The 26092-nt window shown below is 39.5% G+C and overlaps 1 protein-coding gene across 3 annotated transcripts; it reads right to left on the bottom strand.

Moving 5' to 3' along the window:
* Positions 1 to 16794: 16794 nt before the first annotated feature.
* On the bottom strand, positions 16795 to 25756 carry LOC117469837 (protein phosphatase 1D-like). 3 transcript variants are annotated; one of them, XM_034114300.1, is made up of 7 exons: positions 24920 to 25751; positions 24238 to 24466; positions 23927 to 24051; positions 23048 to 23229; positions 20951 to 21178; positions 20399 to 20489; positions 16795 to 18141 (listed from the first exon to the last, which is right to left on the bottom strand). In XM_034114300.1, exons 1-6 carry the CDS (start codon positions 25440 to 25442, stop codon positions 20403 to 20405), a joined length of 1374 nt encoding a protein of 457 aa, XP_033970191.1. In that variant the 5' UTR covers positions 25443 to 25751; the 3' UTR covers positions 16795 to 18141; positions 20399 to 20402. The 3 variants fall into 3 exon arrangements, with proteins under 3 accessions (XP_033970191.1, XP_033970184.1, XP_033970195.1); XM_034114293.1 differs by having other exon boundaries at positions 16795 to 18144; XM_034114304.1 differs by lacking the exon at positions 20399 to 20489 and having other exon boundaries at positions 16795 to 18144; positions 24920 to 25756.
* Positions 25757 to 26092: the final 336 nt, after the last annotated feature.

Here is a 26092-nt window from a genome sequence, read left to right on the forward strand (position 1 = left end):
AGCTGAAGAGGGTAATCAGCGCGATCACGGACACCTCCGTAGCCGGTGCTATTAATCCCAGCGGCCCGGAGTCTCTCTCCAAAGCGGCTGCAGAAGGACGAACTGAGCGACCCTCTCCCCTCGACCACCTGTCTCTGCATTTACTACAATAAATGTGCCGTGGTTTTGTAAACTCGTGTATGTCTCCTTGTATTTCCGTTGTGGCCTACGAGCTACTCTCATAACAAAGAGTAAGTTATTTTTACCCGTTATAAACTACTACTGTTTGATGAGAAATCAAATCATGGTTTGCTATATATGAATTCAGGGAAGAAAGGATAGGCCTACTAAGTATTTCCATTAAACTTTATTTTTAGAAATGTACAAAATGAACATAAATATACATATATACACGGTATATCATCCATTCCTCCTCCTCGCATCTTGCCTGCGCACAGTCGGTGCGGTGCCTTTTAGCACCCTCAGTAGTAGTAGAATCCCTTCCCCGTCATGGATTGTCCGCCAGGATCTGGCTGGACGAAATCAAATGCAAATCACAAAATATTAGAGAAACTTAGTTGTTTTAGATTCGTTAGTAGTAGTTGTGTAATGAACAGCTTGCCTGCTAATATGCTAACCTAGCTTTGTTTACCTTGGTAGCTAACACGATATGAACGTTAGCTTGGAGGAAAGGCAATTATAATGCAGTGTAATAAAACTACTATGAACAAAAGCTAGTGGTTCATATTAGGCTAGCAATAACGTGTTTATAATTGCAATCGTATACGGGTATTCTGCTACGTTCGGTCATACAATGTAACTTGCATGAATACATTGTTTTGCGCTAGCATACAGCTAGCCTCGTTAGCTACATGCAGTATATGTACGGTCACAATGTACGGTAAATCACAGTACAGTATACTGTATGAGTATTCCGTGTGTGTGACTGCAGACATTCTCCTGCCATGACAAACATGTAAGGCCATCTGCTGACATTGTAGTTGATATATTTAAACGCTAGCAACGTAGCATCACAAAAATGTTTTTCTGACCGAAACTAGCTCTAGCTCCGTGTGTTAGATCGCTACGCCAGCTATAATGTAATTACGTTTCGCGACTGACCGGCAAATCACCCGGAGTATACTGTCAATAGGTATTTTGTGTGTGAATGCAGACATTCTCCTGCTATGAGATACATGTATGCAAGGCCATCTGCTGATATTAGAGTTGATATATGGAAACTCTAGCAACTTAGTTAGCACTGTGTCAATGGCTTAGCAGTCCAACACAGTTTACACATTTAAACAGTCTTGTTTGATAAATACACAAATAACAATGCAAACTTACAGGTTGTATACCCAGATCTTCCCCTGCTCCAAACGGTCCAAACAAGCTGTGCATATCCGGCCTCAAACTGGGCAATGTTTTGGAAGCTTTCGTCTGTGAAATGCCGGTTCTTCGAACCTCTGGAGGAGGAACACGACGCTGCTGGTGTGGCCATAGCTCTTCGGGATTGGTCCATTTCGTTCCGGGTACCGCATGACATCAGGCGGTACCCGGAACTAAATGGAAGACTCAAATGGGCAGTGACGTATCTCCAACGAGGCGTTTTGGGGAGGTATTTTCTGTGTTAGAGTTTTACTCGCTACAGGGTGTACTTTGAGGGTTTTGACTCTGCACACCGTTTACATGCATAAAAACCTTCATAACACACAAGGGGACGGGTAATAACCGGAAAAGCATGACATGGGAGCTTTAAACCAATATCTTTCTTGATTCTTTGTACAGTATGAAAAAAGAGTATTTGTACCTGTGCTGAAGTTCACTGCTGTGAGGAGTCCAGTTCTGTCTCTCACTCTCTGGTCCATCCTGTCTGCATCACCTGGAAACTTTAAACAAACAGATATATATGTAAAGAACCATGTGTACAAACAATATAACTTATTCTCTTCTGTTGAACATGTTGGATTGTGTATTGTCCGAGTCAGGGTTCTTTTTATTTTACTGTAACTTTGGAAGTTGTGTTATCAATGCTGTTGTGTTACTGTTTATTTGATACCAATTTGGTAATGCACATTTCCTGCTGAAATACATGCATACCAAGTTACTGCGTGGCACTTTGGTTTTGATAAAACAGTGTAGTTCCACTATATAAACGTTACATTCATAATCAAACGAGACAATCTGCAAGATAATGAGCTATTTGTTGTTATTTTTAATGCTTGTCCTTCACACGTTAATCAAATAAAATAAGTACCGATACATAGCAGAACAATTGTGGCGATGTTCAGCTTAATAAGCCTTGTTCAACATAATTTATTTAGCTAATACTACAGCGGGCTGCAGGCGAACCAAGTCTGCGTTTCGCTGCATTCCTTGATCTCCAGTTATAATGCCGGACTCCGCCGCCGGCCGAAGCTAACGGAGCCGCCGGGACGCGCTAGCGAGCTAGCCCCCTGCGGCTCCGTTAGCTTCGGCCGGCGTGGACTCCGGCGGCCACCACTGGGATAATTGGGTCCCCTTTTAACATTTGCTCCCGTTTAGCATTATGGGCGTCACAGCCATATACTATAAAGGCTGAATCATAAACTAAACTGTATATATATATACACATGTATAAAGGGTTACGTCCTTAGCTGGCTAATAAGCTACATAATAAACTACATAACAAGCTAAACTAACAAGCACACAAACACCTGCTAACGGGATTAACATGTATAATATTATCATTTTACTCACCGAAAAAAGCTGAGAGTAGACTTCTTGGAAGGTCTGTTAGTACATTCAAGCGCACAGCACTACATTTCAATTGTCTGGTATTTGTAACAATATTCCCTAAAAGGCACAATCACCACGAACACGGCTAAAGGGTCAAGTACAGCAACTACAACTAACTAACGTTGTAGCCTAGCAGAGTGGACAAATTGCTGTTAGCTGACAGTGAGGCACGTACCTGTCCATCAAAGTGACCACGCCCTAATTTATGCAAAAACTTTAAGACCTAATATAAATAAAAGGGTCGTGTTAGAAAACAATTCACTCACAGATCCATAATCATGAAGGTGGAATCTAACTATATTCATAATAATATTTATTGGATCCATAGGTAGAAACATGTTTTTTTAGGCTGTGAAATTGGGCATTTTAACATGGGGCTCTATGGAAATTGCTCCTTTCTGCAGTCAGCGCCTATCGGCCAATATATGAACTGCAGTTTGTGGCACTTCCGCATTGGCGTCCCGGCTCTTCCCCAGAGTTTGCCGCTTGGGCGTAACACTGTCAAGTACCACTGACCCCACGGGCCAGTGAAATTGCATCCTTTATAACACCTACCAGATTGTACTCCTAGTCTCCTACACGGTCATGCCATTTGGTCTAAGAAACACACCGGCTACATTCTAATGCTTAATGAACTGCATGGTTCCTGGGTTACAAGGGTGTGCCGTGTATTTAGATGACTTGGTGGTGTACATCGACAAGAAGATCTTGGGGGGGGATTCCGAGTCCCTCACACTCTTCCAGTGCCGCCTCAAAACTCACCTCTTCACCTCTGTCTATCCATAAGATGTCCTCAACTCAGAAATATATAGGAAAACCTGCCTTTCAAGCATATTCACGCAGTAGCCTATACACCAGCAATTAAACATGTGAGAGGAAATCTGACAGAAACTGCTCTGTTTCAGTTTAATACAGTTAAGCTCACACACACTATTTTATGAACATAAAGGTCTGTTTAGATTCACACTTAAAAGTATTAACCAACAGAACAGTACAGCTACAAAGAAGAAATAAAATCTGCTCCTTTTACCACAAACACTATATGCTTTTTTTTATTAACAATGCTATCCTGCTAGTTATCCCCAACTTTAGAAATGTAACAGTAATATTATTATGTTACTGTATAAGGGAATAGCTTTTGAATGTGTATCCTCATTATATAATCCGTTTCATATAATCCGTTAACCATGTAATTGGCATATCGTTTTTTTCCCCTTATTTCATTTCAAACCTTTATTTAACCAGATTACAATGTGACAAGATTGCATGTGACTGTGAAGGCGTGGTGACACCGGACTGCAGTTCCAATTCAGTCTCAGCTTGTCACCAACTCTCTGCAAAAGGCTGTGCCAATGTCAATCTCTTAATAGCCTTTTGCTGGAGTGTGTGTTATGGTGAGTATGTGAAAGTGTTGCAGTTAAAAGCAGAAGACGCAGTGGCAGTGACAGAGGAGGTGTCGGACAGCTCCTGTGCTCCGGCACATCCCCCTGCCTTCACTCTCACCTTAATCCAAACTGAAAAGACAACACATTCCAGCGATACGAATGCAGCAACGTGAGAGCTGCCTCCATCGCCAGCAGGGAATTAGGAATGAGATGAGTCAACTGTTTCTTTTTTCCCTTCTCCCCTCTGTGTTTTTTGCATCTGTGAGCATCTATGTGTGTGTTCACGTGTCCAGATTTGGCATGAACACGATGACAAAAACAGTAAAGGACAAAGCTTATCAACTGACTTCCTTTGGACAAGACTTTAATAAACAACGGCTTCAAATCAATCAAAACAAAAATGTAAACTTGCATCTTTTTTGCCAAAATCTATATAAATACATTTTGCTTTTGCTCATATCATCTCGTCAACGAAAACAAAATATACATTTCGTCATAGTTTTTACTATCAAGAATCTATTTTTAGCTCGTCATCGTCTCGTCTTAGTCATGTAAAAAAGGTTGTTAACGAACATTTTTCGTCATAGTTTTCGTTGACGAAATTAACACTGAGAGGAAGGCAGTATACGTGCTCTTTTTCAAGGAGCTGGTTTAGCAAGAAGGCTGGGCTAACTACCTGTAGCAACACCAGTGCTATATTTTGCTTCCCCTCCCTCCTTTTTCAAACGTCAGGATCAGACCAGTCTATGGACCAGACCCAGCATGGATCCAGACAGATGTGAGTGACTTAAAGTACATATCAGAAAAAAATAAAAGGCATGAACAAACTAGAGTCCACATGGATGATGCTATGCGACTAACCATGTTTAGGAAAGTAAACACAGCTGTCCAATGAGGGCTACAGGATAGGGATCAGTAAGCATAATAAGGAGGTTGACACAAACAGGCACATCCTTTCTAAAATAATAAACTGTATCAAGTGCTGTGGTGCCTTTGAGCTAGCCCTTTAATTTAGATTTAATTCTTCCTTTAGATATGTTTAATTTTTGTCCAATTCCGAACAAAAACATAGACAAAGCTAATTAAATAGTGGCGGCCGGCCCATAGGGGCGCTAGGGGCGCCGCCCCCCCTCTTCCCACATTAAAAATAAAAAAAAATATATATATTTAAAAAATATATTTTTTATTTTTATTTTTATTTTTTATAAACAAGGTAAATATTATATAATTGGCATCAGTAAAATGTATAATCTACAATAAAATCTCGTTTAAAATTGTGTTACGATGTCTAAAGTTACTGATAAGTCACATGTTTCCTGCCTGGCCTTGCCCGTGTGTCATTACCCTCTCTCGTCTGAGACGAGAGTGCAGCAAGTGCAGCAGAAGCCAACTGTTGCTATCTTTAAACTATGCCGCCGAAACATAATTTCAGCCAATCAGCGTCGTCAAATCTGATGGTCACAGGGCGCCTACGTCAGCGCCCGGTGCAGTCTGTGAGTTGTTTGGACTCGTATCCAAGGAGACAAAACTGCAAGCTGTCATACACTCTGGAAGCTACCATTAGCAGCTAATGAAAACTCCGTTTTTGACATAAAAATGGAATTATGGTTCATCAATAATTTTTTCAAAGTGACAGACACATTGGATTAACCTATGGATTAACCTTCAACTGCGTTTTTCTCGTTTTTGATCAGAATTGTTATTCTGCAAAAGGTGAGCATATCTCCGTGTTTTGCTACCTAAAGCTACGTCGTGTGATGTCTGTATTTGCTTCCCCTGTCGCGAGTTCTGATCGCTCAGTGATGATTTACTTATATTTCTAGAATCTGTGGAATCTCAGCGTGTTAGCATAAGCTTGTTTGTGCATATCCGATAAGTATATTGATTGATTTATACCTAGAGTGCGTTAGCATTCTTTCGCTCAGGGCTAATTTAGACGCTTCTTGTGAGACTTGTGTTTTGTTTCGGCATGGTTCATATCATCAGTTAGCTGCGTTTCCTCTGAGTAGGACACATGAATAGTTTATTACATTTTAAGAAGCCCTGAGACACAGTTTCGTGAGAAAAAAAACGGGGGAAAAAAGCCCGTTAACAGGTTAAATGGGAATGAAATCATTTTAAGTAATTTTGAGTGTTCCCAAAGCCCCGGTGTTCTGCAGTTTGTGTGGGCCTACTGTACTGTTGCACAGTTTATGCTGTAGAAACTATGTCCAGGACAAGGTGTTTGGAAGTTTTGGAAGATTCATAGCTAACCACACTGAAGATTATGGAGGTATTGATCAGTCTTCTCATATTTTTAAGCCTCAAATTGTCCTTCCCCCCCCCCCCCCCCCTCTAACATCACCAGAAGTCATAATTTAGGGGGTCTTTTCTCAAAATAAATTACCGGGGGAGCATCCCCCCGGACCCCCCTAGTATTGTTTGGTCACCATTTCCACAGCCCCACCTAAAATATTTTCCACCAACCGCCACTGAATATAGTAATAAATAAGCATTTATTAAACAATGAATTCATCATTTTCTATTCTACTAAGTCAATTCAATTTTAATAAAGACAATCCATGGACAATATCTTTTTAAGAATTACATTTTGTCTCTATCTTGCCAGATAAAAAAAAAATCGCTCAAGTAATTCTTCATTTACATATGTGTGATTTATTTTTATTCAAATGTTGTGTTTATGCTACTTTACATTTTTCTGAAAACGAAGGGCCTTATTCAAATTGCGACACGACACATGCAAAGCCATAGGTCTTGGGCAAATGACTGTTTGGGCGTCTCCAAGAAAACATGGTATTTTGGTGCCTGTAGGCATAGTAGTGCAAAGTAGTATGATAATCATGGTGCAGGAGGGCATGGTGATATATAAATATGCTCTCAGCCAATCACAACACTGGTCTCTGTGCCAATCACAGTGAGGCATGATGACAACAGCTCAACAAATGGAAATAACTTCTCTAGGAAATCATATTGCTTTCTTAATAAATCATTTGTAGGCTACAATGTTGATAAAACTGAACCATGACATGGTTCTGAAACATCTATTCTCCGTTTAATACCCAACCACCGAGCAGAATGCTAAAAACTTGCTTTGAATGAACTCCTTACCTGTTACTCAACACTGAACCTGAACTCCAACCTGAACAGCTCTTTCCTGTGCACCAAAATACCACACACACAGGACATAGCTCCTTTCTAGTTCAGGAAATTACGGAAAGGTCAGAACGCTGCAACACAAATAGGGCTTGGAGAGTTACAAATGTTGAAGGAAATTAAAGATATTCACCATCCTGATTTTTTATTTGTATGCCTTTGCCACACTGAAAACACTGAAATGTTTACTTTATTTAAATGTATTATTTCAACAGATTTCACGTACATTTAATTAAAGTCAACGTATCCGTTTTTTCGGTGCGTTTGAGTGTTTTTTTAAACAGATTTTATAATAGCATCATGTATGATGCTAACGTGACAAGTCTGTAGTTGAGACCAAAATAAATGGCTGAGTTCGAAGATGGGTGTGGTCTAAGCAAGGGGGCCTGAAGCATGGGGGCTGGAAGTGGGCGAAGGTGCCTTTGCCCCACCCAATTTTGCCCCTGTTCTGATTTGCCTCTGCAGCTTGAGTGATCCAATCAAAAGATGAACTTTTCATTTTGTGTTTTCTAGTCCTTTTTGTTGTGTCTCGGCAAATGTGTTAGTTATGTTTATGTACTTTGTCTTTCATTTCCTGTTTTATTTTGTATTTACCTCTTGTATTTCATTTCAGGCCCTGTTTTCTTCCTCCCCGTGGGTGTTTCTCAATCGCGAGTACGCTTGCTTCAGAAGCGAGGCAAGAATACTTCCTGCCATTCGGAAAACAAAGAGTGGAACAGGCTAGCAAGTGTGCAGGTGTGCGTCATATGAGAAGCCCCGCCTTACATCTTCCACCACAGATTTGGGGAAATTGGTCCGTGCGCAAAGCATTGTGGGGATTTTAAGACCACGGAGTCTACTCATGTGCAGCCTCGATATTTCTCCAAACGGAGTACGCCGGGCTCGGTAGATTTCCAAGTATGCTGGAGATTGGAACAGTACTTCGGCGGCATTCAATGACGTAGTATGCTTGAAATAGTGGCTCTGAAGCAGCTTTACTCGCGATTGAGAAACACCCCGTGTGTTTTTCCCGCCATCATCAGTGTCTGCCCCGCCCCTGATTGTTTCCACCTGTTCCCACTCATCTCATGTTTAAATAGTCCTGTCTCTCCCCTGTCCTGTGTCAGTTTGTTTCCCCGAATGGTCGTGCCAAGCCTCAGCTCTGAAAGGATCGCTTTTCACTCATGTCAGGTTTTGTTATTTTGTTTATTTTTTGTTGGCTTAAGTCGTGCATTTGGGTTCATCAGTTTGTGTCGAGGTCCTGACACTTTTTCAGCAAAACTAATAGTAATTCTAATTACAAATTTGTGTTAATATTTCCTTGGTTGACTAATGGTTTGTTTTCATTTGCAGTTTAGTTGTACACAGTTACATTGTTTTCCCTTTCTTAGTTTGTATACTTCTACGGACATTTTGTCAATAAGCCAATGTGCTGACATTGAGAAGCTAACATGAGCAAGAGCTTTCTAAATTCCTTTAACTCACACATTTAATTTGGGTGCAAAGTTGATGTTGGCAATGTTAATGCTTTATTATAAGGTATTTAGACTGATCAACAGAGTGTGTATTTAGGAACACTGCATGTAGGGCAAGGGAGACTAAATCAGTTCCTTGGGGTCATGCTAAAATTGATCGCTAATTTCCTCTATCTGATTATTTGTCCTGAACAAACATATTAGGGACACTGATTTATGAGATTAAGGATCCGCACACGGTTCCGCACACTGTTTAATCAGGTCAGTAGGGTTAATAATAGACCTTCTCACCACAGACTGTGACCACTGGGTTTTATTTAAGCATTGGGTGTCAGGCAGGATAACACTTTTCACCTCTGTTTCACAGGAATGACCCTCTATGGCGTTATAATCCAGGCTTCTGAGGTTTCATTAGAGTAAGAGCATTATAAGCTATGGAAGGTCAGACGGACGTCAGCAAATGATGGTCCGCAAGGACACATTAGCCTGGACTTTACCAAAAGAACAGTGCTCCTTCGTCACATAACGTAAACGTCTTAACACGTGATCTTAGGTATTCATTGTGTAACAGCATTCAACATGGCCTCTTCTTAAATTTGATCATTAAGAAAGCTCAAATTTGGATGATTTTGCCCGACCCTTTGTTAAATGTAGGCTATGTATAATTTAACAGTATTCACACATGTTCTAAAATGTAATGGATGATCATCAATAACTATTTACACGCAACACTTGCGTGATCGCATGTTCCCAGAAACACTGATAGATTACTGATACCCTCTTTACACCTTGAATAGACAATCCGTGTTAATTCTGACCTTAATGTGTGTGAGTTGAAGTAGATTTTTCAGGGTAACGGCAACAGGACTTAGAGACGGCTAAGAATCTTAACCTCAACATACCTGCAAATCCGGTTCCCAAACGAGAACACAGAATCCGAGGTCACATCACTCCTTCTGCCACGCTTGTTAGAATCGAGTCAACAGCGTTTTAAATGTATTATAATGTGTCAAACAACAGTGAACGCTTTCTGCTGTTAGATGAATTTTTGCCACAGCATGGGTAAATAAAGTGCAGCTATTCTTTTTTTATCTTCTATTTGTGTTTTTCTTATGTCTTATGAACATTATTTATGCAGTAAAAATAATAGACCCATGCATGCACACACACATACACACACACACACACACACACACACACACACACACACACACACACACACAATGTATTGCAATAGTAAAATCACTGGAAAAAGACAGAACATTTCAACCAAAGTGTTGCTTTTTATATGCATTAATTTCATGCATTTAAAACTAGATTATTAATCTTGTGCTCCTGCAGACTATTTAGTCCTAAACACATGGTGCATATAAACGATCATAACAAAGCAAAGCATGGTTTACAAGACATAGCCAACTATAGGAGGCTGCAAGGGAGGGTGGTGGATTTAGGGTTAGAGGTGAGTGATGTAAATCTTACATCCTCACCAAGCCCACCCACTGGTGTCTGTACACTGAGACGTTTCAGTTTTTTCCGTGTATGGTGTCACATAGTTTATGTGGGGCTTGAATAGATATACAGTGGTGATTTTTTATGGGCAGAGCAAGCATTTTAAACACATTTGTTGTAGACATATACCCTGTTAAAGTTGTGCGAGGATGATGAATTATGGCCTATGTGCCAGCCCAGTTATAAATATAAGAGTTTTTCGGTAAATGGCAAGACAATCAATGCTACTTAATGCTAATGTAGGTAATTTAGAATTTAGCTAATGGTACATGCCACTAGTTCAAAGATGTAAAGGTTTTATTGTCTTATGCAAAGTAGCGACAGTGTAGTGACGGCAATGTAAGTCCCAGGCTCCTCCAACAATACTACATAAATATATATAAGACATAAACAATAACACAATAAAAAATAGTGCAAGAACAACACAACAGAAATAAAATAAAATAATGCTACACATGGAAGAAGCCAGATAAAAATGAAAATGATTATAAAAAAAGCAGACAGTCAGCATCACTAGAGAACAACCTGCGGAAAAAAAAGTAGGGTTTGTGGGGAATGTCCCGTGTAATGCTAGCATTGTTTCTTTCTGACTTATCAGTGAATCGTGGTGTTTTAACAAGGTAAATGTAAGCATATTTAGCTTGTATCAGCTGCTCATTTTGCACTTACCGAATGAAACGACATAGAGTTATTAACTTGATCACATTAATACAATGGTTATTTAACATTATGAACAATTGAACTTCTTAAACGCATTCAGTCAGGGTTCAGCTTTCGAACAGTTCATATTCAGCAAAATTGATTTATTTCACATTTTTTATCATTTATTTAGTGTATTCACAAGCTTTTCAAAGGGAGAACAATCCTAGTTTTTCTTTTTCTTTTTTTACACACAGTGTACAGCAAGGCTTATTGGCATTTTTAACAAGATTGATTCACTGCCAATGTTGTGGCTTGGGAATAATCACCTCTAATACAATTAACTTACATTACATTACATTAATCCCATCACCCAAAGGTTTCATTGGATTCTCTTTGCCTAGTGATGCCAATTGATAAAGAAACAACATGGTTGCATATTATAACCAGTAAAAAATAGTGGTATTTTGAAGAATAAGTGTCAAGGATTTGGCAGGTCTGGATCGATTTCCAAGTCACATGATTGGGATATTGGAATGAACCTGAGGTCTTTCTTTACTGAAAATATTTAACCGTTGACTTTAATTAAAAGTATTATGTCAAAAAATGTCACATAACTGTATTAGGTTATAGTTGAAAGCAGTAATATTAAGTTGAACCTAATATGTTTTATTCAACTTAATATTATTGCATTTAACTAACCTAATACAGTTATGTGAAATCTGTTGACATAATACATGTAATTAAAGTCAACAGATTCCGTTTTTTCAGTGAAGTTGGAGTATTACAAATATATATATATATATATATATATAACATAAGAAAATAATAATGGTCCTTTTTGTTGGACATAAGGCACACATTAAATTCACTCCATGACACTTTCTCAGATTACGTTCACTCTGTGCACACATGTGCTAGAATGGGCAGGAAATAGTGACTTTGAGCTGCAGGCAGTAGGGTTGAGTGTCCCTGTGAGTTTTTGTATGTGAGCAAGAGAGTGAATAAGTGAGTGGACTGAGAAAAAGAGGTGGTTGAGGGAGGCGGTGGACCGTGAAGGAGCCGTGAAGCGGAAAGGGAGGCTGATGACTGTATTAGGTGCCATCCGTCTAAATGAGTGACTCTTGTCTAAAGCGCTATCAGGGAAGGTCCATGTGATCCCGGTCGACAACACAAACAATTCAGTTCGGAAAGCGTCAGCGTGGAACCAGACCTCATGACCTACCAGAAAGGGACGCCATTGTGTTGCAATAAGTCCCCCTATTCAGCACCCATTTACAAGATCATTTAAGGCGCATAGCTAAAAAACATTCTGATCCATCACAAGACGCCAGTAAAAATAAAATACACCCATGTATTTATGATGAAAACAGTTTGCTCACGGTCCTCTCCGCCTCGCTTTGAGTCAGAGCGAGGGGAAGAAAAGGAGGACACGTCACCTCCCATCATCCGGAGAAGACTTTCTGCTCACAGCACTTAATCTAGAGAGCCTCCCAAGAGTGGCAGAGGGCAAGCCATTAAAGGCCTGCTGAAACACTGCTGATACTGTCAGAAGGAAACAGGAGACACGACAAAGGGAACATGTCAGGAAACTCCACCAGAGGATGTGACACTCACTGCCCACACTAAGAGTGTTAAGGAGCCAGATCAACTCCAATTCAATAATTCATCTTTAATGGGACACTGATGCAAGGTATGAAGATATGTATACATGTCAGTTGTACAGGTAATAGAGACCATGGGCGGATTGTGAGACAATGGATCCCTGGGCTAAGTCAATCAAAAAGCCCTAATAAAGGACACTTTAGTTGTTTAGCCTTTTTTTGTAGTCGTTTTGCATCTCTTTGTGGTTGTACTGTGACTCTTTGTGGTCATGTTGAGTCTATTTGGAGTTGCTTCAGGTCTCTTGATCCTTCATTTGTGCTTTTTTTCTTGTCATTTTGTTTCGCCTTGGGGTTTTTGTTCCCATTTTCATAGTCGCTGTACATTTTGGGGGGGTAATTTGGTTGTTTTTCGCCTTTGCATTGTTTTTGTGAGTCAATATGTAATTGTTTTGCATCTGTTATCTGTCTGATTGGGGTCATTTTGAGTCTTTTGGGGTTATTTTCCAGTGTGTTTTTTGGGTGTTTGGTATCTCTTTGTCAAATCTCCTATAGTGGTTGTTTCTCCCCTTTTTTGGTAGTTCTTATATGCCTCTTCCTGGTCCCTTTGTGTCTTTTTGTTGTCACATTAAGTCTTATTGGTTGTTTTTATAGTCGTTGTGATTGTCTTTGTAGTCTTTTTGTTTGAATTTGTAGTCATCTAAACTACAAAACAAAAGGCTAATTTAACTTTAAACCATGACCAGTTGCAAAAGAGGACGTCTTGACCCCGATACATGAACCACCACAATATTGTCTTTTCATCCAGAGGCTAAATCATCATGCTAATAGTGCACATTAGCATGCTAACACTTTAATTTAAATTCTGAACATGGTAACTCTACACGTGTTAAACATCGACATGTTAGAAAGTAGATGAAGAGAAACAGATTTTTGATAATATCCAATCTCCCTCTCTGTCACCCTGCTAAATGAGCCGGATCATCTCAATACAGGAAAGGATGTGAATACCAACCAAGAGACAAATAACCTTTCGAGCCAAATCTTATAGTCCACCATTTGACTTAAAGGTCCCCTATTATACTGTTTTTCATCAATATATTATAGGTCTCAGATACAAAACATGTCTCTGACGTGTTTGGCTTGAAATACCCAACAGATCGTGCATTGCAGCATCCCATAATCCCCTCTGTTTCAGCTCTGTTTCAAAAGTTCTGATTCTCTATCTGTTACTTTAGATGAAAATAAGGAGCCACTCCCCACGCCCCTCTGAGAGATATTTGGTTAAAAAGAACGGAATGGTGCTCTAGGAGGAGATTCAGGTGATAAGGTGGGGGGTGTTACCTTGGTTGGTGATTGGCTAATGGTTACACAAGCCAAAAAATCGTTATGCCATCATAAAGTGGCCAAAATCTGATCAGCTCATTTTCATTTTATATAAATGGATCAGGACAAAAGGTGAGCCAATCTTTTTTCCTGAAACTTTCAGAATCTCTTTACACAGAGGGGACACATGTTTATGTATAAAAGACAAGTCTATTTTGCATAATAGGTGACCTTTAACTAAAGCTAAAATGGTATTTAGAGTTTGGAAAAGAGAAGCCTGGACCCACTAACCTGCATTCTGATTAGTGGTCTGACAAATTCAACCTCCCCAGTGAATGCACTATAATGTCATGAATAAAAAAAAGTGGATACAAGTTATTCTACAGTTGACTATGTATAAGAGTTGTGTGTATTTGCTCACTGTGTCGCCTAGTTTTCTGTGATGATGCGTATTTGTAGGAGTTACAAGGAGGGGGAGGTGTTGGACAATGGTACGCTCCACTGGCTGATGTACAATGACAGACTGTCGGCAGTAAGAGGGGAATGTTGCACGTTAGGCAGGTCAGCAGATGCTTGGCTGACAGTCAATTAAATATTCAAGTCGAGACACTGTTATCATGGATCTGATGCATGTAATGTCTCCGAAACAGACTCAGGGTAAGATAAAAAAATGTGTTCCTGAAGTGCAGGATGTCACAGGGACATCACATCACAAGAAACATGACATTTTGATCTACCTTTAGTTTTGAAGCCCACCCATCTCAACCTAATCTATTAAAATCAACTGAAAGTCAAATAAGAAGTGTTAAATTATTATAACACAAATTGGAGTGTCTCAGGAACTCATTATTTTCTCTTTTAGAAAGTAGAATATAGATTAGTGCTGTCGAAAAATATGTTAATATTCAGCATAAAAGTAAGTACATTTATATATATATTTCTTCCGATTCAAGTATTCAAATAGTCTAGTTTGGCCCAGTGATAGTATTTATGAATGGTTTCCATTGCCAGCTAAAAATGTTGGCTGTGTGTCTTCTATAAAATGGAAATACAGGAAGTAAGCAAAACTTGAATTCTGCTAACTTGCTTGTTCCTGAGATTTGTACTTTATCATATCAGCAGATAGATATCGGGTCGCTCATGATATCGAAGAAACTAGTAACTGTACAGTAGAACACAACTGTTTAATCCTTTTACATTACTGCCATCTACTGGAACACCCTGCACAACAAAAGTATGACCTCCATAGTCAAGCTACACAGTAGCTACAGGCAATATAAACACAGATAACATTTAAAAAAGTTTAGGAATGAACTAATCAGAAACATGCTTAAATCATTAATAATAGTCATGAGAACAGTCACACACCGGGCTAGATTTAGTTTGACCAACATTGACACTGCTACAGACACAACAGCACCAAATGGAAAAGAGAACTTTATTACAACACACAGACACTGTATATCCAGTCACTTTCAACACATTAGCTTATACAGAGAGTCCTGAAACCTGGGTTGCAGTGGATATGAAACCAGACCCAAAAGTATTGTCATTGTCAAAAACTAAATTCATGCCCATTAACATCTATTACCTATGGACATTTCAAAACATACAGAGTAGATGGGAGCATGACAGACTCCTAAAAAATCTCCAATAACTTTGCATAATAATGTACTGTACAAACTTATATTGCATATACTGCACAAAACCAACAAACTGCTCTTGCATTAAAAACCAGGTTTAGTATTCTGTAGTGGATGGTAAAATAACATTGGTGTAATACTGAAGGTGCATGATAGGTGTTTAATGTACTTAAAATATCTAAGGATCACACCCATTTGAGTCCCAAATATATATATATATATATATATTAAAAGAAAAAGTAAAAATGACCTCTTAATGCATTTTTGCTAAGGCAACCATGACAATGTTATGTAAAAGGAAGGCAAACAGTAACTGAGCTGCCATGTTAACACATGTTCTATGTACACACATGATGGAACAGGCCCTTCCTGCATTGGTACAATAAGGTGTTATGTGATGATTTATAACAAGTTATGGAAGCAAATGACACACATGGATACAACATGTCAACAATAAAGGAAGGTCTATTCAAATGGTGTTAGTGCCTAACACACACAACATGACTTTTTTCGGGTACTCACGCTGTATTACTCTAGAAGAGAATGAGTTTCTCCATTGTGAACGAGTAATCAAACCATTTAAAAAAGTCAATGAAATATAAGTAAATGGGAGCCACGTTAAACAACATAAAAACTATACCAAAATATATATTTACAAACTCACTACACTTCACGTTTTACTTTAAACTTTACCATGTAATACACTTCGGAATCGCTCGTTTTTGTAGAAGTGTATTATATTGTAAGGTTGTATTGAAATTGCATGTTTTTTTTTTAATTAAGAAGCATACGACTTGATAAATAAGAATTGGATTTTACTACACAAGTTGTGTGAGCAAAAATATATAATTTTGATGCAGTTAAAGGTGGGGTAGGTAAGTTTGAGAAACCGGCTCGAGATACACTTTTTGTTATATTCCATGGAATGCTCTTAACATCCCGATAGCAATGAATATCTTAAGTGCTTTGACAAAAAATCCATAAAAAAAATGTCATCTGTGGAAGCTGTAGTACTGTAAAAAGCACGACCAATCATTGTAGCCGGGCCGGCTAAAATAACTGGATGGCCTACCTGCCTGTCAGCCTTCCATCTGTGCACAAACTTATCTCGTGCCCTCATTGGTCATGTGCGCTTTCGTGTGTGTTGGAGGAGGGGCTCTGTAAGGAAGTGGCAGATTTTTTCCGGCTGTGTATTTTCAAATTCTAGCGATCTCGAGCTGGTTTCTCCAAAATGACCTACCCCACCTTTAAATGCAGCCCCATCTACTTCAATTCATCAAGACCTTTTCTGTTTTTTATATCCTTTTTGCCCAGCTGGCACACAAAAAAATAAATAAAAAGACTTTACCTTGAGACTTTACACAGGGTGAGTAATTGGTATACTAATGGTCAATCTGTAGGTGAAATAGGCCTTTAAAATGGATGATATACAAACTAAAGTCGAGGGATAAGCAGACTCTAACGCACCTTCCAGTGAGGCACAGGTATTGATCTTGGCTTTTACATCAGCAGCACCCAATACATTACAGACACTCATTGGCCAAATCATGCTTGGAATGGATCCAGCAAAGAAAAAAAGAAAAGTCTAGCAAAGTACCATGACAAGGTCATTAAAATCACACACATGCACTGAATACATACCATTGGGGAAAGTGAGAGAATATATGTTATATTTCTCCCTATGATTTGGGTGAAATTACCCTTTATCACAAGCTATGCATTAGATGTAGACATTTCAAAATAAGCCACCTTTAAGACATAAAACAAATATGAAAAACGTAATAATCCATACCCCAGACCATTCAGTTGTATCATTATGTTGCACGCCACAGCATTAAACACTGCCATGGGTTTCTATGGCACACAATCTAACAATAACCCCTAACAGCGGTTAAGTAGCAGGTTTCCAAACAACTGGTCTGAGGTACCTAAATAAAGGAAAGGCATTTTATACAGCATCCAACCAGTTCAAACAATCTAAAAAAGTTGAATAATCTGGAAGATTTCATGTGGCACAATGCTGTTGAACTGATGTTATCTCACATTGTGGTTGTAAAATACATCTTTTGGATATACTATACATACTTTTCATAGTATGAAAATAGATTAAATGGATCTTAAATTTGCTCAAATTAAAAAGGAGGGGGAAGGAAGAGAACATCAACACATTTACAATGTCAGATTTCCCATATATTTACAAAAACTAAAGGATTTGGAATAAAAAAGTATACATCTAGGTATATTCCTCTGGCAGTTGACACGATGCAGAGGATCCTTTCAGCCTCGGGGTAAAAACACTGTTTCTATAAGACAAGATTCAGCACACGCACAAGGCAGCGTTGTGTTGCTGTGACAGGTGACTGCTTTCCTCGGAGGAGCTCCTCTTTTCACGAGATTGTTCACTTTGTACATTGCTCTGTGTCTCCGGGAAACTTTTGCCAGAGGATGGAGGACCTATAAGTTCAGGGGCATTGTGGGAACGTCGAGACCTTTTAAACGGAGGAGCAGGAGCAGCAAAGTCCACTTTGGAGTCTTGCTTTTCGAAGACATCCAGTGAACAGTCCGAGGCGTGCGGGGCGGCCCTCGCTGAGCCACAGAGAGCCGCTTCATAGAACCCGAACGCCTGCTCCAGAGCTGCGGAACTTCCTTTAAAAGGGGAGGCAGCTGCATCGCTCTGCTGGAATAAAGTCAAAGAAATATTGTTAAAATGTCCTTATTATTTATCATATTTAACACTTGTTCTTACACATTTTAATTCATTTAAATTCTGTTGTTTTTGTCGAGAAAAGGTGGCTTTACATCAGATGAATAAATGAGACCAACAGATGAAAGCTGGGACAACGGGATGAAGACTAAAGCAATGGAAATGAACAACCGTTCATAAACAATAAAGGGCTTGAATGTATTCAAATAATCAGGTAACTGTCAAAGATGTAGGCTGTAGATCAGAGTTCCCGTTAGAATATTTCTTTGCCGGTCAAAATGTCCGTTAAAGTTTAAATCTTCCGGACAAAATGAGAAAAGTGCCAGTCAAAGGTCTTCTTTGTTATTTATTGAGCTTTAAAAGAAATTAATATGATTCGATATTAAACAAACTAATTATAGTAGATTAACTACATTATTCAAAAGTGTACAGTAACTTACAAAAACGCGGGGATAATAAACGGAGCGCTCTCTCCTTCTCCTGACAGCCCGCCAGTATCATGCAGCTCGCAGATCCAGTAATGAGTGACGCGACAGTAAAACTAAACATATCTATAACTAGTTTAGGTAGTTTGAGAGGTAATTAAAATAGCTACGTGTGATGTTCTAACCTGAAGTGTGTTTTGCTCTGCTCACCGCTGCAGGTGATCATGCAGAGCTGCGTGTCGACTCGTCAGCAGAAGCTGATCTCAGCATTATGCATTTGTTTACATGCCCACCGGAACCCCGAGGCATTACCAACAGATCAACGCACAATCAACCCATACAGGACATCTCTTTCTCCACATTAAGTGTTAGACATTAGAATTGACTCTTCTTGTCTGTCACATAAGTGGCGCAACTGATGCGGTATTGCGCTAAGGGGAAATTATTTTGACCGGAGAGATTTAGATTTGCCGGTCTTCAGCATATTTTACCGGTCATAGTCCGGTAATTACCGGCTAACGGGAACTCTGAGATGTACATTACAAATATGACTTTGATTTTAAGTTAAGAGGTCTTGACTGCTTGTTGCAATACATTTTTTGAAGCTATTTGCTACCAAATGTAGCGATTCTGAAATCCAGGTTAAAATCATAATGTTTTTTTAAAATGTTTTTATTCTATTTTATTATTATAACGTAACTTTTGATTATATAACCTTCTGTTTAGTAAGTAATATGTGCTTTGTCACGTCTTTTATAAGCTTTCTCTTTTTTCAAGAAAAGCCCACTTCATTAAGTGAAAATTAAAGGAAATAAAATGTCTATTACAGAAGAACGCTAAAGCTGGATATTTGGGAGGTAAAGGCGTTCTCAGGGCTTTACAAATATTATAACAGTCTGTTATTATTATGTATTATTAAGGCACATTTTCAAAGAAATTCCCTGTTCTCTTCAAAGAGTAATGGAAAGTACAGATTTTGTCTTCAGATCTTCAATCATAAATTGGATCTGGGGACAGATTTTAAATAGTCAAAAGTATTCTTTGTGCCATTTGTTCATTCCATTGCAATGCAAGAAAGCCATCAACTACATTATGGTCCTATTCCTTGATAAATATATAGTATGAAATGAATACAATAAAACATGAAAAAAAAGGGGTGACAATCAGAATACGGTTAAGGTTGCACTATAACGTTTAAAAAAAAAAAAAGCCATTTTAATGTCACTGTCTCCCTCTACTGGCTAACAGGGAGAATAATGTTCAAGATGGCACTTAAGGATTGTAACAATCTTGGACTAACAAAGTAAACTAATGTTTTAGAATTGGCTTTATCACTTTCATTTCCAAATATTGGGCCACAGATTTAAAGAAATAATAAGTAATTTAAAGTTTTCTTTCAGTCCAGTATCAATCCCTTAATAATGCTATCTCAGTGCTAGCATGGATAACACTGGGGTATCAATGCTAGCAATGTACTGTAAGGGTTAGTGACTGACATTTTACTACATGTTTAATAGCGGCTTTGGATACTTTAAAATAGTTTGCATAACTCAAATGTTGGAATAATAAGATATAATAATCCAATAGAAGCTTTTTTACGCTCTCTGGCACCTAATTTACATTTGTACGCACAAAAGGTTCCCATTGTGAAAGAAATCATCATCATTGTGAGTAAGGACATGGTCAGAGAGCCCCCAGGCTCTCTTTTGCTTTTGTAAGTTGAATATCACTGTAATGATAATAGAATTCATTGCTGAGTCATAATTCTGACATTTTTATACATTTATTTTAGGAGCAGTCACCTCACTACCACTCCAGGCACGGCCATCCCTCATGATCTTCTCCATATATCTCATCTTCTCCAAAAAACATGTCATCCTCATCATGCTCCTCCTGTTGGCCGCGGAAACAAAGAGTGACGTGTTGAAAACCACTGGTCCACTGTCAAAGGGGCTGCTATGACCTCAAGAGGTGACTACAGTCTTTAATCTTTTTACCGGTCTAAGTATTAAACAAAATGACAATCAAAAAATGGACTGGAATATATATCAAAAGGACAATATGGTGGACAGCGAACGACATACAAACACTCAAGGGCTGCACAATTAACTGTAATGGTATCAAAATCGCAATGTTAACTAGTGCGATATCCAAATTGCAGTAAAAACAATAGTTGGTCAAAGCTAAATATGTACAAATATCTGAAGTATTGTGGAACTGCAGAGAAGTTCTGGCCTACAAATTGCAATATGAGTCAAAATAATTATATTTAGTTCTTTCTTTTCAAAATGGTTCAGCCTGTAAACACACATACATGCTGCATGAGGAGGATGCAGCAGAGATATGGCACTGACCTGTGGGACCACACATGTGTTGTAGGTGGTTCCTGGGAAGGGAACGTGGTCCATTCCTGTAGTCATGTCCACCACGATCTCGTCTCGGTGCATGGGGATGGGCGGGCCCCCCCGCTCCTGTAGGGCCAGGACAATAACCGTGGTGTTGTCTGCACGCAGCATTCGCTCTTTCCAGAAAAGGAGTGCGGTGCAGCCCAGCCGGCGGGCGCAGGACATTCCCTTTGGTCCCTAAAAAGCAAAAAGCAAATTATTTTAAAAATCCTCCAAAGAGCCCAGGCTACAACAAGTGTGAAGATGTTGATACAGCCATTTTCATACTGTCAAACTATGTAAAGAATGGATAATCATCCCATTCCACCAAGTCTTACAGAATGAATATATATCATCATGACACTTTCCCAGTTGATAACTTCATTTACGAAGTTTTCTGGAATGATATGTTTAAATATGCAAATAAAGCACTATCTTGAAATATGCAAATAAAGCATTAAACTATCATTTGACTACATTTCAGGAACAGAAATGTAAATCTTTAGAGGAAGCAAGTTTCCTTTTCTGATTTTCCTTTTATTCAAAAATATTATGGGGGAATTTTAGGATATATTTTTTTTTATCACATTTCAGAAAAAACTGTCAAAATGCATTATATAAATCAGGCATAAAGAAAGAAGTTAAGTATGAGAAAACCATTTGACCTTTAAAATATATTTGTAAAAGTTAATGCATTTTGAAAGACACTAAGCATGATTGGGGGTTAAAATGTGAACTAGTACATACACTGCCCATCCCCAAAAAAAGTTGCACACTCTAATATTTCATTGGACCGCCTTTAGCTATCGTTTCGATATGCTTCTGCAATGTCAAAACATTTAATTCGGTCCAGAGTTGCATTCATTTTCAGCCAAGATCTTGTATTGAATCCTGGCATTGTCATCTTCAAATATGCCCGTGCCATCAGGGAAGAAAAACTCCATTGATGGAAAGACATGGTCATTCAGTATATTCAGGTAGTCAACTGACCTCATTCTTTGGGAACATAACGCTACTGAACCTAGATCATAATACTGCCCCCCCAGGCTTGTACGGTAGGCACTAGGCATGATGGGTACATCACTTCATCACATCACTTCATCCGCCTCTCTTCTTACCCTGATGCGCCCATCGCTTCTGGAACAGGGTAAATCAAGATTCATTGATTTGGTTTTAATAATGCGTTGGACAGTTCTTAACCCGATTATAGTAGCCTCGAAACTGATTAACATCCTTTCCACGACCACAGGATATGTCTTCCGACATGGTTGTTTAAGAAATGAGAAGCTAAACACCACAACAGCTAGGATTAAATAACTTGTTGCCAGCTGAAATATATTATTCCCTGCAGTAATTATCCAATGGAAGGCTCTTAAAGATTGTTTAAAGTGGACCTATCATGCTATATTATAATAATATAGTGTAGGACCATACCTATATAAGGCATATTTATACTTTTTTTTTTTCAAATTACCAAACAGATCATGCATTTTAGCCATGCCTCATTTCACTTTTTTACCCCTGTTTTTGCAAGGGCTGATTCTGTGAGAACAGCACCACCTACAGGCCTGGCATATGTACTACAGCGTCTCCAGCGCTTTCGAACGGCAATGGCCGTGGCTGTCTCCTCCTGATAGGTGGAGAGTTGGCCCAATAGCCGTAGCGCCACTGTCCTGACGTCAGGACAGTGTTCAAATCTGGATCAGTTTTTATCAGATCCGTTGCAGCCCCTTTTTTTAGAGATTTGGGTATGGAGGAAAATAGAGAGGGTTGTGTTTTCTGACACTTGGTGAGTTCCCTGGAACACCGGGGACACATATTCATGTATAAAAGACGTACAACAGTGCATTTTGCATGATAGGTCCCCTTTAAGTTAAATCCAGTTGGTGACTTTTTTTTTGACGGGCAGTGTATAACCATGAAACTAACCAGTTTAATACTTGCAGTAAGACCAAATGTAATGCTTTTTTTTGCTGAACCTATATGATATATACGGATGCAAATAGACAAAGTGTAGTAAAATACACACAAAACGCAACGTAAATTGCAACTTCCACAATTACTTACCACCATTTTGTCGTGGCTATAACACATATTGACAGCATTCTTGGGCGGCATCATGTTCCACAGTCCGTCACTACCGAGGATGATGAAGTGATGCCGACTGGGGTCAAGGGTCATCATGGTTGTATCGGGCTCTGGAGAAACCACAAACTCCCCGCTGTAGAAATCGTAGCTCCAAAGATCACCTTTCAACAGAAAACTACATGTTATCACCTCTGGAGGAACAAAGGAGTACTGCAGGAATGAGTCCTAAAACACGGGAATGAGTTAACATTGAGGCACCTCTGATTCGCTTGTTTTTTTTAAAGGGCTATTGGTTATAGGCCTGAAATGAGGTCTATGCACTCTATGGTTAACAAAAGCTTAGAAGATTTTCACATTTTGTTCTACAACCTAAAATACATCAGTAAATACCTCACTTGTGAATGTCTGAAGCATGTCATAAAAACGGCGGTTACTAACAAGTGGCTAATTGAGACTACTAAATGTCATCATGCGAACATTAGCCGCGTTTAGCTTAGCGATGTTGACGTGAACACATGGCACCGTGCTGTAGTTCCTTTATTGCCTAATGTTAGCTTTTTAATTCTTGAAATTGCATTAACACTTCAATTTTGTTTATTTGTGAAAGTGTTGTCAATATGTGGAGATTTTACTGCTAAACTAAACGTGTAAATATCTTAAACCTGTTTGCCGCAAGAGCTTATTTCTTGCAATATCCCCAAAATCAGATGGAAAAATCCTATTCATTTTGTGGAGGGAGCCCTTGCTATGCTAACTTCTGGGTGTGCTGACAAAAATAACTCATCCCTGAATCACTCTATTAAATGAAAATACTCATATCACAGTGCGGACACTCTAGACAAAGGGTGTGATCTTTACCGAGGGATCGGGCCACAGCCAGGAAGGGGATCTGGTCAATGACTGTGCTCCTCCTCACAGGGCCGTTATGGGTCAGCCTCGGCCTCTTCCACACTACACGGTTCACACCAGATTTCTTCATAACGCTACAGAAAAACAACACAATTCAATACAAAGCCTAGTTTGACAGGTAATACAGCAACGATATAAGGAACAATAGGCGAAAAAAACATCTGCCCTGTGTAGCAATGTTTTCAGGATCAGTAAATGCAATCCAACATTCAGAGAGTATGGCAGAAGAAGTGTTTTATAAGGTCTTGTCACAAATTCACCTGCCACCCAGCCGCTCGATCCTTTCTTTTTCCTTAGGAAGCTCAGGTTTATGGTCTTGTGTTATTTCAAGTGCCTGGAGGGTTATATCAGAGTCATTTTCTCGCACTCCAACCACCACTGCCGAATCCCCCACATGGGCCACATACATGTGAACCCCGCGGATCACAGTCACGCTGGCTGTGGTGCCTGATGTGCTGGGCAGGCCGGTGATAGTCTTCGGCCACTCCGCTGTAAAGGGAAAAGATAAATAAAAAAATAAATGTTAACTCCATGAATCAATGTGGTCAAAGTTTGTAAGTGGGGGAACAGTGTCCATTATGAAAAACAAGTGAGGATAGGTCTATTTCGTACTGATGGAAATGCTAAATAAAGGTTATTTAGGTATGGGAAAATATAAAATGGCACAATTATCATGGCCAAATATCCTTTTGTCAGTCAGTATCCATTTGTAATCTACAAAATGTAAAAAAAAATTTACTTCATAGTGTGATCTGAGCTTCATTTGTGATGTGTTGTGGTCTGATTATTGATTTACATTGTAATTGGCTGACCAGTCTCCAAGATTGGGCATCATACAATTATCCCCATGTGACACAGTTAGGTAATGCAGAGACGATGACAGTTACAATGATATGCAATTTGCAGCAGTAAATATGGAATACATAATACACGTTAGCTTACGTAGCTCTTTCCACATTGCATGGTGACAGGCGATGAAGCCTTTCTTGAGCGCAGCACACACTTCACTGTGATCCTTCGACCAAAATCCCCTCTGCCTTTTCAATATCCCCCACAGATTCTCTCTGGCGAAATGTGCCGCTTCTCGACCCCCGTGGCCATCAAAGACAGCGAAAAAAGCCACAGACTTCCGAGTGTCAACAGCATGCTCCGAGGTTTTTCCCTCTGTGACCGGTGCGCTGCTGTTGTGACTGTCCTCATTCGGTACACTCTCTACCCACATTGCAGAAGCCGGGCCGGACTCGGCAGCAGCGTCCTGGTCGTGTGTCTCATTTTCAGTCTGTTTTGTAGCTTCACCCTCCGCCTTTCCCTGTCCTCCATGTCCCTGCGTTTTGGGGTAATCTTCGCCTGTCGTCGGCGACTGAGTCGGCTCGTACTCGATCCTAATATCGACAACATCCTCCATGTATTTTCTCCCCCCTTGCTCCGAAAATGCACTCATACGAAATATTATTCCCTCTTCCATGATTGAGAACGTATAATGTTATATATCTATGCAAGGGCACATGTAAGCTAATTTAAGCTTGCAAGCTAAACCTTTTAAAACCGAGTTTGCCGCGATTGTACAGCCGAAGGCTTCCTTCCTTTTTGTTTATCTTCTCCGAAACGTCCCGCTGTACGTGATGACGTACTGGTTTCCCACCTGCAAGTACGTATGGCACGCCGGCTACTTTGCTGCCTTCGTGGGCACTCGAAATAATTGGAAATTGCAATTTCATCACATTACAGACCACAACAAACTCTAGAGCAGGGCTCTCCAACACGTCGATCGCGAGCTACCGGTAGCTCGCGGGCAGCTTTTCAGTAGCTCGCCGCTCGATTATCGATTATAGCGTAGTAAGGTTGCTTATTGATTTTTCGGCCGCGGTTGGACAATAACGTTTTTTTATTTTAGATTTTTTTCTGTCACACGAATATCAAATGGTCGGTGACGCAGAGATCAAGGAACAGACGTGACAGCAGCACAGCGACAACACACACGGAGCAGTCTGCTTTCTCCACCAGCACGAGTCCAGAACTAACAGCAGAATGACCCGCTCTGAATCAGGCCCTGTCGCTGCGCCTCAGAGACACACAGGGAGGGATTTGTGTTTTTTGAAAAACACTCGTTATCGT

Source organism: Trematomus bernacchii, unplaced genomic scaffold (genome assembly GCF_902827165.1).
Source record: "Trematomus bernacchii unplaced genomic scaffold, fTreBer1.1, whole genome shotgun sequence".
NCBI lineage: Eukaryota > Metazoa > Chordata > Actinopteri > Perciformes > Nototheniidae > Trematomus > Trematomus bernacchii.